At 37.0% G+C, this 13,873-nt stretch overlaps 1 protein-coding gene across 1 annotated transcript; it reads left to right on the forward strand.

The window, feature by feature from the left end:
* Nucleotides 1-2,902: 2,902 nt before the first annotated feature.
* LOC103107661 (olfactory receptor 14I1) lies at nt 2,903-12,402 on the forward strand. The gene is made up of 3 exons (XM_007516469.1): nt 2,903-2,993; nt 4,848-4,901; nt 11,447-12,402. Exons 1-3 carry the CDS (start codon nt 2,903-2,905, stop codon nt 12,400-12,402), a joined length of 1,101 nt encoding a protein of 366 aa, XP_007516531.1.
* Nucleotides 12,403-13,873: the final 1,471 nt, after the last annotated feature.

Genomic DNA, 13,873 nt, shown 5'->3' on the forward strand with positions numbered 1-13,873 from the left:
ATCCCAGGAATGCAAGGCTGGTTCAACATCTGTAAGTCAATCAATGTCATACACCACATCAATAAAAGCAAAGCCAAAAACCACATGATTATCTCAATAGATGCAGAGAAAGCCTTTGACAAAATCCATCACCAGTTCATGCTCAAAACACTACAAAAAATGAGAACAGATGGGAAATTCCTCAAGACAGTGGAATCCATAGATTGCAAACCTACAGCCAACATCATACTCAATGGACAGAAGCCAAAAGCATTCCCCCTCAGATCGGGGACTAGACAGAGCTGTCCACTGTCACCATTACTCTTCAACATAGTATTGGAAGTTCTTGCCATAGCAAGCAGGCAAGAGAAAGGAATCAAAGGAATACAGATTGAAAGGGAAGAAGTCAAGCTCTCACTATTTGCAGATGATATGACAGTATACATAGAAAAACCTAAAGAGTCCAGCAGAAAACTACTGGAAGTTATCAGGCAATATAGCAAGGTGTCAGGGTACAAAATCAATGTACAAAAATCAGTGGCATTTCTTTATGCAAACACTAAATCTGAAGAAGAAGACATCCAGAAATTACTCCCATTCACTGTTGCAGCAAAATCAATAAAATTCCTAGGAATAAAGCTGACCAAATTGAAAGACTTATATGCTAAAAGCTATGAGTCACTAGTCAAGGAAATAGAAACTGATACCAAGAAATGAAAAGACATCCTATGCTCATGGAGTCACTTCACAGGCCATGAATAGGTCTTCAGGTGTCTTTCTCTCCCCCTGTCTGTCTTCTGCTCCTCTCTCCATTTTTATGTCCTATCCAACAACAACATCAATATCAACAACAATAATCACTACATCAACATAAAACAAAGGCAACAAAAGGGGGGAAAACAAATTTAAAAAAATAAATAAATGTTTTATGAAGAAGAAAAGGGAAAGGGAGAGGGAAGAAGGAAAAGAAGAGGAGGAGGAATGAAAGGCAAGAAAGAAAGAAAGAAAGAAAGAAAGAAAGAAAGAAAGAAAGAAAGAAAGAAAGACAGGAATAAGGATGGGAGGAAGGAAGAAAGGAAGGAAGAGAGGAAAGAAGGAAGGAAAGAAGGAAGGAAGGAATGGGAAAAGTAGAAGTACTATTTTACAGATATAACTTCAAAGTTTACAACAGAAATACCGCTATATTCCAGTGACACATTCCAAGTGATTGAATTTTCAGTAATTGAAAATCCCACATAGCCCCTTCCATAGTTAGAGAAGCAGCTGGACAGTAGATTCCTTTATTTTTCATTGGCCTACTATTCTTTTTTCTTAGTGATTTAATATTTATTTACAAAACTAGAAGACAATAAAGGTGAAGTTCCATACTGTTCCCATCACCAGACTTCCGTGTCTTCATTCCCTCCACTGGAAACTTCAGAAGTTGCCCCCCCAAGGTCTTTGAATCTATCACTGTCTATCTATTTCTATCAGCTATCTACCATTTCTCTATCTAAATATTATTTTGAACATTTTTCCTATAGTTTTGCCTTTTCTTCCTTTATAAGTCACAACTACACCTACTATTTTTGAGCATCCTTTTTTTTTTTTTAATCCTCTTCTCTCTCAAATAAGAGTCATAGTTCCTGTTCTTTTCTGGTGTTCTCCAGATTCATTTCCCTTTCTGTGATGATATAAAGGCAAGATTTCTGTTGACAGATGTTTTGAGCCCTGGTGGAACTGGGATTCAGAGCCCTTTGGTCACTTTCCCCTACTATATGCCCCTCTAGGGGTATGGATCTGTTGGTATGCTTCTAAAACCCCTTCTGTTTCATTAGTTAAATCTGCCCTGCTTAACACTGTATTCTATTTACATAACCACTGTTAACTAAGCACTGCTCTGCCTGCAGGGCATTGATTTAATCTCCACTGGTTCATGATGTCTTTTTGCTCTGCCCCCTCTCCTTGTCACACCCTGATTTTCACCAATATCTTTTCTCTCCATCCTCTCTATGTCACATCCTGTTTCCACCCTACTTGGCGAGTATATATATATATATAAGGACATGATTGTGATTAGATATAGCTTAGCTTGGCTTACATTGCACTGTGGTCCACATGAATAAAGAAATACTGCGTATAGCTCAGCCATGAGTCTCTGGTCGTCTCTGTCTCCTGCCCTCTAAGCTAGCTAGCCCAGCATGGATCAAAATTATTTTGGGGTGCAGATGATGGGAGTTCTGGCTTCTGTAATTGCTTCTCCACTGAACACAGATATTGGCACTATCCTACTTTTCTTTAAAAACTAAACACCAGCCACATAGTAAGATGATTTTCTGAAATGTAAGTCTAACATCCTCTCAGCTTTTGCTGACGAATCTCTTAGTACAAATCCTCCCCTTCTGATCAACTAACTTTTGATCAGTGAACAATTTGAACCTTCATCATGAACATAATGAGGATATCAAGTTATTAGTTTCAGAGTTTACTTAAATATAAGTGTTTTGAGCTTTACCAAAAACTGCTTTATGAAGGTGGCCAAAGCAGTAGTGCATGCACCCAGTTGAGTGTCCATGATACCATGCACAAGGAGTTCTAGTCCCTGCTTCCACACTGCAGAAAGAAGCTTTAGGAGTGGTGAAGCAGCTGTCCATCTTTCTCTTGCTTCATCTCTCCCTCCCCTCTCAATTTCTTTCTGTCTTATCAAATAATATAGAAAAAAATGGCTGCCAGGAGCTGTGGATTTGTAATGCTGGTACGGAATCCCAGTGATAACTGGTGGCAAAAAAAAATGCTTTATGAAATGTAAAACTACAAATGCTTTGATATCACTGCTGTCCTTCTCACTGTTGTCTTCACTATCTTAATTATTAATAAAATATACAATATCTTAAATTCACTATTTCCTGTGCTGAAGTTCTCTTACCTCCTACTCCCTAGTTTCATGGTTTCAGTTTCAACAGATACTATTCTGTTTGACCTGGAGACAGTCTGCATCCATGAAAGACTAGTCGTCCCCATGCCATTTCTGGAAGGCAATTCACTTCAGACTCTTGGGACCCTGTCTCTTGGGCACTTAGTGGAGAATATTCTCTCCTTGATAAGATATACACAAACATTTCTATAGTATTAGGTTTGTGTATTATATAGGTCAGTTTCTCCAGGTCATAAACAGGGGAAGACATTAGAAATATTGTTTATCATTACTGCAGAAAGTACATACCTATTGAGAAGATGTTCTTTCATCAAGGTATAACTCTTTTTGTACTTCTCAGAATTTAAACACTAAAAAAACTGCGTAAGTTTTCTCACTAGTCATGAGGTTTCTGTAAATATTTCCTCCTCTTTGTGAGAAAAGCATCAGCAGGTGGTTGACTAGGTCATTTCCTTAATTATCATGCTTTTTATTTTTATTCTTTAGTTAAGTAAATAAAATAATTTAGCCCAGATTTTGCTATATTTTCTGATGAATTTTGAAGATACCTGATTTCATTTTGAGTTGGGAAGAAAGTGACTTTAGACTCAGGATGTATTAATTTTTGTTCTAGAATTGATCTTTCTTCTCTGATATAAAAATAAGGCATCGTCCTTTGGGGATTAGAACTGCATAGATTGAACAGCATTGTGGATAGAATTTATATGTTCTCTAAACTGGTCACTCAATAAAAGCCATCCAATTTTCTCTCAATACACTATTAAGGAAATTTAAACTCAATTGTAATGCCCCCAAGTTAAATTTGGTTGATTGTTAGCATATGACTAAAAGGTAAGACTTCCTTAATTTCATACTCATCCAATCCTTATTTTTTAGCAGAATATTAAAACATAAGGAGGAGGTGGGTTTGCATTTGGAATAGTTTCTTGTATACTGGACAGTTTAGCCAGAAGGAAGAAAATGATTCTGACCCATGTTAGTAGGCAGGGTCAGACATTCTCTTCTGTTCCTGCATATAGGACCCTCTAGCTAAGCTTTAGCTTGTCAGAGTTTATTATCGCTTTAAATATCATGCGGAATCCTCCATAGCAATGTTGGTGAATAGGTATAGGTAGTCTTAGAGAAAACAATGATTTGAAAGGAGAATCTGTTGCTCCCTCATTCTGTGTATCCTCAAGTTTGTTGGGAAGTATCTCCCTGACTTGAGCAGGGACTGTTGCCATACCTTTATGCAAGGTACTGGGATATGTTGTAAATTGATTTGTTTTCATCCTGGTAAATGAAATTCCACAGGAGTGTCTATTTATTTCTCTAATGTGTGAATTTTAAATCCATAAGAACTTGAAAGGAAGTAGCTTAGTTTCTTGAATAGTTTAATGTAATTCATAGCTCAAAAATATTCAATACATAAATGACATAAAATTGGTGATATGCTACTCAGCTGTAAAAAAAAACGGTGACTTCACCGTTTTCAGCCGATCTTGGATGGACCTTGAAAAATTCATGTTATGTGAAATAAGTCAGAAACAGAAGGATGAATATGGGATGATCTCACTCTCAGGCAGAAGTTGGAAAACAAGATCAGAAACGAAAACACAAGTAGAACCTGAAATGTAATTGGCATATCGCACCAAAGTAAAAGACTCTGGGGTGGGTGGGTGGGAGAATACAGGTCCATGAAGGATGATAAATGACATAGTGGGGGTTGTATTGTTAAATGGGAAACTGGGGAATGTTATGCATGTACAAACTATTGTATTTACTGTTGAATGTAAAACATTAATTCCCCAATAAAGAAATAAATTTTTAAAAATTGGTGATATGTACATATAAGCAAGAAAACTATGCCTTTTAAAATAAATAATTATTTTCCTTTTATAAATTTCTTTTTTATACACACTTCCCATATATTTCTCTTACGTTAATTTGGTTTTATAATTTTTGTCTTTATCAGAATTAGCATTGCTTACTCCTGTGGGCATTGCTCATCATTTAACATCACTTGAGGGTAAACTTCTTTTAAATCACTTGTTTTAATAATATGAATTGTTTCAAGCAGACTTTATTGTTTTAAGACGTTTGGAAAGAAGATTTTCTCCAAAATATGCTACTAAACAGAGGTTCTAACATTCTTATAAATAATTGCATTAATTTTACATTTACCCAGACAAATAATACTTTATTTCTTTATTGGGGAGTTTAATGATTTACAGTTGACAGTAAAATACAGTAGTTGGTACATGTGTAACATTTCTCAGTTTTCCACAGAACACTCTAAACCCCCCCCCACCTAGGTTCTCCTCCACCATCATGTCCCAGGATCTCGACCCTCGCCCCCACCCCAAAATCCATTATTTTGATGCAATACACCAACTCTAGTTCAAATTCTGCTTTGTGTTTTCCCTTCTGTTCTTGTTTTTCAACTTCTATGAGTGAGATCACCCCATATTCTTCTTCTTTTTGACTTACGTGGAACTTCAAACTCCATCCAAGATGAAGTGAAAAAAAGATGAATTCACCATTTTTAATAGCTGAGTAATATTACATTGTGTATGTGTGCTACAACTTGCTCAACCACTCATCTGTTGTTAGACACCTAGGTTGCTTCCAGGTTTTGGTTATTAAAAATTGTGCTGCTGTGAACATAGGTATATACACATATTTTTAGATAGGTGTGTTTGGATTCTTAAAATAAACCCCTAGGAGAGGAATTGCAGAGTCAAATGTAGGTTCATTTCCAGCCTTCTGAGAGTACTCCAAACTGCTCCACAGCACAAAAAATATACATGTGTTTTTATCTTTAGTTAGAAGGAATGACTAAAAGTAATAATCATTAAATTGACTTTAAAATGACATTAATGTTAACTGTGGTTTGAAACAACTTAAAATTGGTGTTAATTTTATTTTGAATTCATGTAAGAGGCACGGTAACAAGCAAATGGCTTTGATGTTTGGGAGCATATACATTATAAATAGGCAGACAGCATTTCTGATAAAATCAGAGATATAATAATCACAATTAATATATACAGGAAGAATTCTTCTTTTTTAAATTTTTTCTTTTTATTTATTTATTTTCCCTTTTGTTGCCTTTGTATTTTTATTATTGTTGTAGTTATCATTGTTGTAGTTATTGATGTCATTGTTGTTAGATAGGACAGAGAGAAATGGAGAGAGGAGAGGAAGACAGAGACGGGGAGAGAAAGATAAACACCTACTGCTTCACCTCTTGTGATACTTTCCTACTGCAGATGGGGTCTGAGGGTTTGAACCCTGGTCATGTACCTTGGGTTCTTGAACCTGGGTCCTTAAGCATTGTGACACGTGCACTCAAGTAAGTGTGCCACCACCTGGTCCCCAGGAGGGTGTATTTAGTGTACTATTTTCATAATTCATTTAGTCATAGGAAATAAATTATTTTTCAAATCAGTGTTTTTCATAATAGCAGTTTAAATTGTGGGTTTTTTGTTGTTTAAATAATAAATCCCATTTAAAAATGGTCTATAAGAGAAGTTAAAAACAACTAGAGAGAATTTAGTCTGTTCAGAACTTATAACCATTGCAAGACTAGAGTTTTGCACTTAACAGACAAAAACGTATATAAAAATCAATTTTTTAAAGATAGAGAGAGGCAGAGAGTGAAAGAAACCACAGCACTGATACTTTCTTCAGTGCAGTGGAGATGAAACTGATATTTGGCTATGCATTCTGTTGGGTAATACACTATCTAAATGAACCATTCGGCCTGCTCCAAAGCAATTAGTTGTGTCATCTCATTCATATTCTTTTTCTCTTTTATTTTCTTCATTCATTTCTTTCATATCCTTTTCTCTATTTTGTTTTTATTTTTTATTTTAACTTCCTGGGTAGAGAGGAAATCCATATTTTAACAAATGCTATTCTGACATTTAAAAAATGGATTTGGATCATCTTTATTTATTTCATGTATGATACTATTGTCTATATTCACTATATTGCACACTAAGTTTCTCTCACTTCTTTAATACTCACTGTATTTGAGACTTTAGGCAACAACACATTCATCCCCCATTCCTGAATACTACCATTATACCCTGTTCTTGCAAGTTTAATTTTTCTCAGATTCTTCATATAAAAGATATTGCACTGAATTTAACTTCATATGTCTAGCTGTTTTCATAATGTGCTCAAGATTCATTCATGTTGTCACAAATAGAAGAATAACTTCCTTTTTAAAGTAACTCAGTAGTATTGTATCATGTATCAAGGTATATATAGTGAAAATATATTTGTGCTGTCTTGATCGTCTTATGGGCCAGAAGATGAAGCCATATTTGTCTGTCTCCTGACAGACGATGCACAGGGAATCTGGGGGAGAATAAGGCAACACACACCAAAATGTACAGAAAGTTGACTGGAATAAAAAATTAATATTCAGCAAAAGGAGAAAAGGGTGGAGTAACAAAGGAAACATCTGCCTAAAGAGCATGTCAGCAAAGAGCCAGAGCTAACTGGCCACTTCCAAGCAGGAGTGCACTGATTATATAACTTTTCAATTAAAATTGAGATCTGTGGAAAAACTGGAGGAAGGAGTACATAACTAGCCACTTTTTCATCAGGTGTAGATTTCTACCCTATTCAGTTGCCAGTGTGAAGCCTGATTCGTTGATACACTCTGTCAGAATGGCTAGAAGCTGAATACTGGGGGTTCTCGTTGGACTAGCTCTGAACTGCTGCTGTTCTGTCAACCTAGCAAAAAGCCTTATTTGTGAATTTATGCCATCGCATACAGCACCTTTTGTTAACCACTCTTGGGTTGATTAGAATTTGAGTTATTTTGGCTATTTTAGTGACTAACTGTGATAAATGTAATAACATATATGGGAAACCTGTTTTCAATTGTTTTGAGAATATCCAAAAGCAGAATTGCTAGACATCAGAATAGGTTTATTTCTAATTTTTAAAAAGCCTCCATACTTTTTATAGTCACTAGACTAATCTACATTCCTACCAACAAGAGGTATAACGGATCCTTGTCACCACATACTTGCAAGCACTTATTATCTTCTTTTTAAAAAATATGTATTTACGGAGTCAGACTGTGCCTCAGTGGGTTAAGCGCAGGTGGCACAAAGTGCAAGGACCAGCATGCGGATCCCGGTTCTAGCCCCTGGCTCCCCACCTGCAGAGGAGTTGCTTCACAGGCAGTGAGGCAGGTCTGCAGGTGTCTATCTTTCTCTCCCCCACTCTGTCTCTGCTCCTCTCTCCATTTCTCTGTCCTATCCAACAACGGCAATAATAACTACAACAACAAAACAATGAGGGCAACATGGGAATTAATTAATTAATTAAATAAATATATGCATTTACTACAGAGAGAGAGAGAAACCAATGAGAGGACTGCTCAGCTCTTGCTTGTAGTGGTACTGGGAGTTGAACCTGGGACCTTCTAGCCTCAGGCATGAAAATCTTCTGCATAACCATTATGCTTTTTCTCCACCTTATTATCTTTTTGTTGATAGTCTTTCTCACTGGTGTGAGGTGACATGACTGCAACTTTGATTTGCATTTCCCTGATGTTTGGTGATAGTGGACACCATTTAAATGTGTCTGTTGGATATTTTGCTGTCCTTTTTAAACAAGTATTTATTTATTCTTTCTTCTCATTAGATAATTGCTTAGATTTTCTGTTATTTTCCCACCATGGTTATCTCAGGAACTCTGTGTAGTTACTAACTAGAAATCCATTGCTCCTAGCAGTCATTTTTCCCCTTCTTTTTCATTTTATTCTTATTATTTAATAGGATAAAAAGAAATCAAGATAGGAGGGAGAGGTAGAGAGAAGGAGAAAAAAAAATAGATGTTTGCAGACTTCCTACAGCCCTCCTAAATTGCCCACCCTACAGGTGAGGAATGGGGATATGAACCCATGTCCTTGCACAAGGTAATGTGTCTGCTCAACCAGGCACAGTGCACCACTGCTCGGTCCCCTTGACAGAGGTTTTTAAATACATTTTTAATATAGTAATATCAGGAAATTTGTAGTGAATTTTTCCCGTTCTTGGTTGTCATCGTTCATTTTTCTAATTTTCATTTTATCAATAATTTACCATTTTAGTGATTTAATAATGATCAACAAGATTGTGGTACAAATCTGTACAGCTACAAATCTGTACAGCTCACACCATCAGAGTTCCGTATTCCATCCCCTCCACTGGAAGTTTCCCTAATCTTTATCCCTCTGAGAGTATAGACTTTGAGAGTTTGTTTGGAGGTTCTAGCAGGGAAGTGCAGCTACTCGACAGAAGACTGGTCCCTCTCTATTCGGGGAGGCCATTCTCATCTTTTTTTTTAATTTTTTTTTTTATTTAAGAAAGGATTAATTAACAAAACCATAAGGTAGGAGGGGTACAACTCCACACAATTCCCACCACCCAATCTCCATATCCCACCCCCTCCCCTGATAACTTTCCCATTCTCTATCCCTCTGGGAGCATGGACCCAGGGTCATTGAGGGTTGCAGAAGGTAGAAGGTCTGGCTTCTGTAATTGCTTCCCCGCTGAACATGGGCGTTGACTGGTCGGTCCATACTCCCAGTCTGCCTCTCTCTTTCCCTAGTAGGGTGGGTCTCTGGGGAAGCTGAGCTCCAGGACACATTGGTGGGGTCTTCAATCCAGGGAAGCCTGGCTAGCATCCTGATGGCATCTGGAACCTGGTGATTGAAACGAGAGTTAACATACAAAGCCAAACAAACTGTTGAGCAATCATGGACCCAAAGCTTGGAATAGGGGAGAGGAAGTGTTAGGGAGGTACTCACTGCAAACTCTAGTGTACTTCTGCTTTCAGGTATATATTTTGCAGTAGTTTATGGATACATGCGAACATAAGCTCTCTCACACAGAAACTGGTGTATATCTAGGTTTTGGGACTTTGTTAGAAAGTGAACCACCTGAGATGAAAGTAGAGTGTACTATAAAAGGAAAGGTTTCACCCGAGTAATGAAGCTGAAGGGTTGTCATTCCACACGTGAAGTCTCTGGACACAGTCTGAGATGAAGCATGTTGAGGTGGCAATCGTTGCGTTGGTTAGGTTGTCATCGGCGGATGCAATATTATTTGATATGCATTGGAAGAGGCATCCGGGAAAATGGGCCCTATCCAAGGGTTCCAGGACTGGGGGAAGTAGGGGCATTCTCTTCTGCCTAGCGGGATAGGATGTAAGGGCGATCTGGCTGCAGCTTAGGGAGGGACTCACATGGAGCAGTGAGGGAGGAAGGGGACACCCACCTAGCCAACCAGATCAGCCGAATCAACCCTGGCTATCAATGAGGTGACAGATGTCGCAGCCAGATCACCCTCACATCCTATCCCTCTGAGAGTATAGACCAAAGAGCTTTATGAGAAGCAGAAAGTGGGAGGTCTGGCTTCTGTAATTATTATTTTTCGATCTAATCTCAAAAAATCTATTCAATTCTAAAGCATCATTGAAACATTTCACGCAGTAGAACTATGCAGCAAAAACAGAGACTTAAAAAATAAAACTTCCTCTGACATATTAATCTATTCCCATTTAAATTACAGCAAAATCATTAATTTTTCTATGCAGAGGTTTGTGAGTTTGATGTGTTAACATTTACTGTTTTTTGTTATTATTGTCCAGGTCTTAACATCATAGTGAAAAATGATTGCTAGAACCATGAATTGAGGTGTTTCTATCTTTCATTTTTCCTTTATTTTTTATTTTCACTTTTTCCTTTCTTCTTTGAAATAACTTAACTTTAATTGAACCTGTTTAGGTATGTTTTTCTATGCCAAGATTTATATCATGAAATGGAAATGACCATATGATGTTTTTTTCATTTTATTGATGTGATGTACTACACTTATTGATTTGTATATGTTGAACTCTGCTTACACGCTAGAACTATATACCAATAATTATGATGTATAATCTTTTATTTTATTTTTTAGTCATTAAACATATTTTACTAAATTTTTTTCTATAGTATTCATAATCTGGACTATAGTTCTAATTGTTGGATCATTTGCTTGTTCAATATCCCTCCCTTTTCTTGTTTTGTTTTGTTTTTGTGGCTATCATAAAGTAATGGTGAACTCACAAAGTGAGTTTGCAAGTATTTCAAAAGAGTTTCCAAATGTGTTCGGAAGACTTTGAGGAAGGTTGGTATCTATTCTTCTAATGCTTGAAAGATTCTTCAGTGAAATTAACTGGTCCTGGAAGGGTTTTGTTATTGTTTGGCAGTGGAAATAGTTCAAATCTCAAAATTTGTGGAGAACCGAGTAGTAAACAACAATATTAATCCAAAGCTTTAAGAAATTATTTATTTGACTATTACAGTCTTAGCCATATCGCTCATAATTTTCCCCAGGTTAAAAACCCATCTATCACCACCTATTTGTTTAAATAGTAATGCTATATATAAAATTATTGAAGGTATCCAGTTGACTCCTTTAATTAAGGAAATATTATTCCTAAGCATTGTATGATGTAAATTCTACATTGTTTGTTTTCTTATCTCACTCGTAATCATTGTGTACTTTCTCATAACAACAGGATACAGATATCCCTGCCCAGTGAACAATCTCACAGACGTGACAGAATTCCTGCTAGTGGGATTTTCTGAAATCTGGGAGCTACAGATACTACATGCTGGATTGTTTACTCTGATTTATTTTGCAGCACTGATGGGAAACCTTCTCATCATTGTGGTCACTACTCTTGATCATTATCTTCATACACCCATGTACTTCTTCTTAAAGAACCTCTCCTTTTTGGATTTGTGCTACATCTCAGTCACTGTGCCTAAGTCAATTCATAATTCCTTGATGAATAGAAGCTCAATCTCTTATCTTGGTTGTGTAGCCCAAGTGTACTTTTTCTTTGCTTTTGCATCTGCTGAACTGGCCTTTCTCACTGTCATGTCCTATGACCGCTATGTTGCCATTTGCCACCCTCTCCAGTATGGAGCCATTATGACAGCAGGAAAATGCCATCAAATGGCAGGCATAGCCTGGTTAAGCTGCTTTTCTTATGCAGCAATCCATACAGGCAACATATTTTGGGAGCCCATTAGAAGATCCAACATCATCCACCAGTTCTTCTGTGACATCCCTCACATGTTGTCTCTAGTTTCCTGTGAAGCTTTCTTTGTTGAATTTGTAACCCTGGCCCTGAGTTCCTGTCTAGTACTAGGATGTTTCTTTCTTATGGTTACTTCCTATGTTCAAATCTTTTCAACTGTGTTCAAAATTCCTTCAGTTGAGAGTCGGGCAAAGGCTTTATCTACCTGCTCGCCACAACTGATTGTCATTATGCTCTTTCTCACCACAGGACTCTTTGCTGCCTTAGGGCCAATTACCCAGACATCATCCATTCAAGATTTGGTGATTGCTATGGCATATACAGTTTTTCCTCCCTTTCTAAATCCCATAATATACAGTCTTAGAAACAAGGAGATCAAAGCAGCTATCTGGAGACAACTAGGGAAAATTAATTCTCAGCTAAAATAGAATACTTATCTTTACTAATAGAGGTCTGTAGCAAAAAGTGCTTTATGGAAAAATTTACATTGAACATCGGTGAAATAGCTCACTTGGATAGCATGCTGGTTTGTCATGTGTGTGACCCAGGTTGGCCATACAACACAACACAGTTTTGATGCTATGGTTTCATATTCTCTCTCTATCAATCTCTCTCTCTCTCTCTCCTCTCTCTCTCTCTCTCGCTCTCTTTCTACCACAAATACATAATTTTAATGTTTACTTTTTATTAGTGATTTAATATTGATTTATAAGATTGAAAGGGGGTACAATTGTAATGGGGTATAATTCCATACAATCTCCACCACAAGAGTTCTGTGTCCCATCCCCTCCACTGGAAACTTTATAATGACAAAATTCCCTGCCCTAGCCAGATTTAATGTGTGATGAGTCATGTGATATATGTGTTAACATAAATCCTCTGGTCATGGGAATGGTGTGGAATTATGTTATTATTTTATAACCATGTAAATCAATATTAAATCACTAATAAAAATCAGAAATAGAGACAAATAAGTATGTAAATTATGTTACCTCAAAGACAAATTGTGTGAATTAAAATGTAGGAGTCCTGTGTACATTTAAAGATAGATTACTATCAGATAAGAAAGATTAAATGGAAAATTTTGTGAGAGTCTTAGTGTTTAACAATGCTAATTTGGTGGTCACTTGTTGTGCACCTGTAGATTAGTAATGGACTTCCAAAATAAAACTTTAGAGAATTAACAAAAAAGATCAAATGTCTGGATGATGTCTTATATTTGCTAGGTTATAGTACAGACAAAAAAATCTACAGGACATACACAAAAGATAAAAGATAAAGGGAATACCACTAGAGAAAAACATCAAATCACAAAATAAGAAAGCAAAATATCAACAACAAAAAAGGCATAAAAGCCTGAAGATCCAATCATGGTAATTATTATAATTATTGAACATCTTATATCCACAAAGGCACCAGACAGAGGAAAACTGAGTCCAAAAGGCCTTTCTTTGCCTTCTTGTAAATTTGAGCCCAGTAGAAATTGTATAGACATATGACACAGCAATGGCAATAGTTCCAATGGCATAAATGTTAAACATACAAATGGAAATAGTAAGTCTATAGCAATTAATCCTTAAAATAGCAATGAAAAAAGAAACCTCAGAGAGGGCCAGGTGGTGGCGCATCCTGTTAAGCGCACATAATACAAAGTGATAATCACACTAAGTGCAAGGACTCGCGCAAGGATCTCGGTTTGAACCTACGGCTCCCCATCTACAAGCATGTCTGCAGGTGTCTGTCTTGGGGCTGTGCGGTGGTGCATCCGGCTAAGTGCACGTTACCATGCACAAGGATCTGGGTTCCAGCCCCCTGACCCCTACCTGCAGGGGGAGAAGCTTTTCAAGTGGTGAAGCAGTGTTGCAGGTGACTCGTCTCTCTCCCTCTCTATCAACCCTT

Source organism: Erinaceus europaeus, chromosome 2, assembly GCF_950295315.1.
Source record: "Erinaceus europaeus chromosome 2, mEriEur2.1, whole genome shotgun sequence".
NCBI classification, from domain to species: Eukaryota; Metazoa; Chordata; class Mammalia; order Eulipotyphla; family Erinaceidae; genus Erinaceus; species Erinaceus europaeus.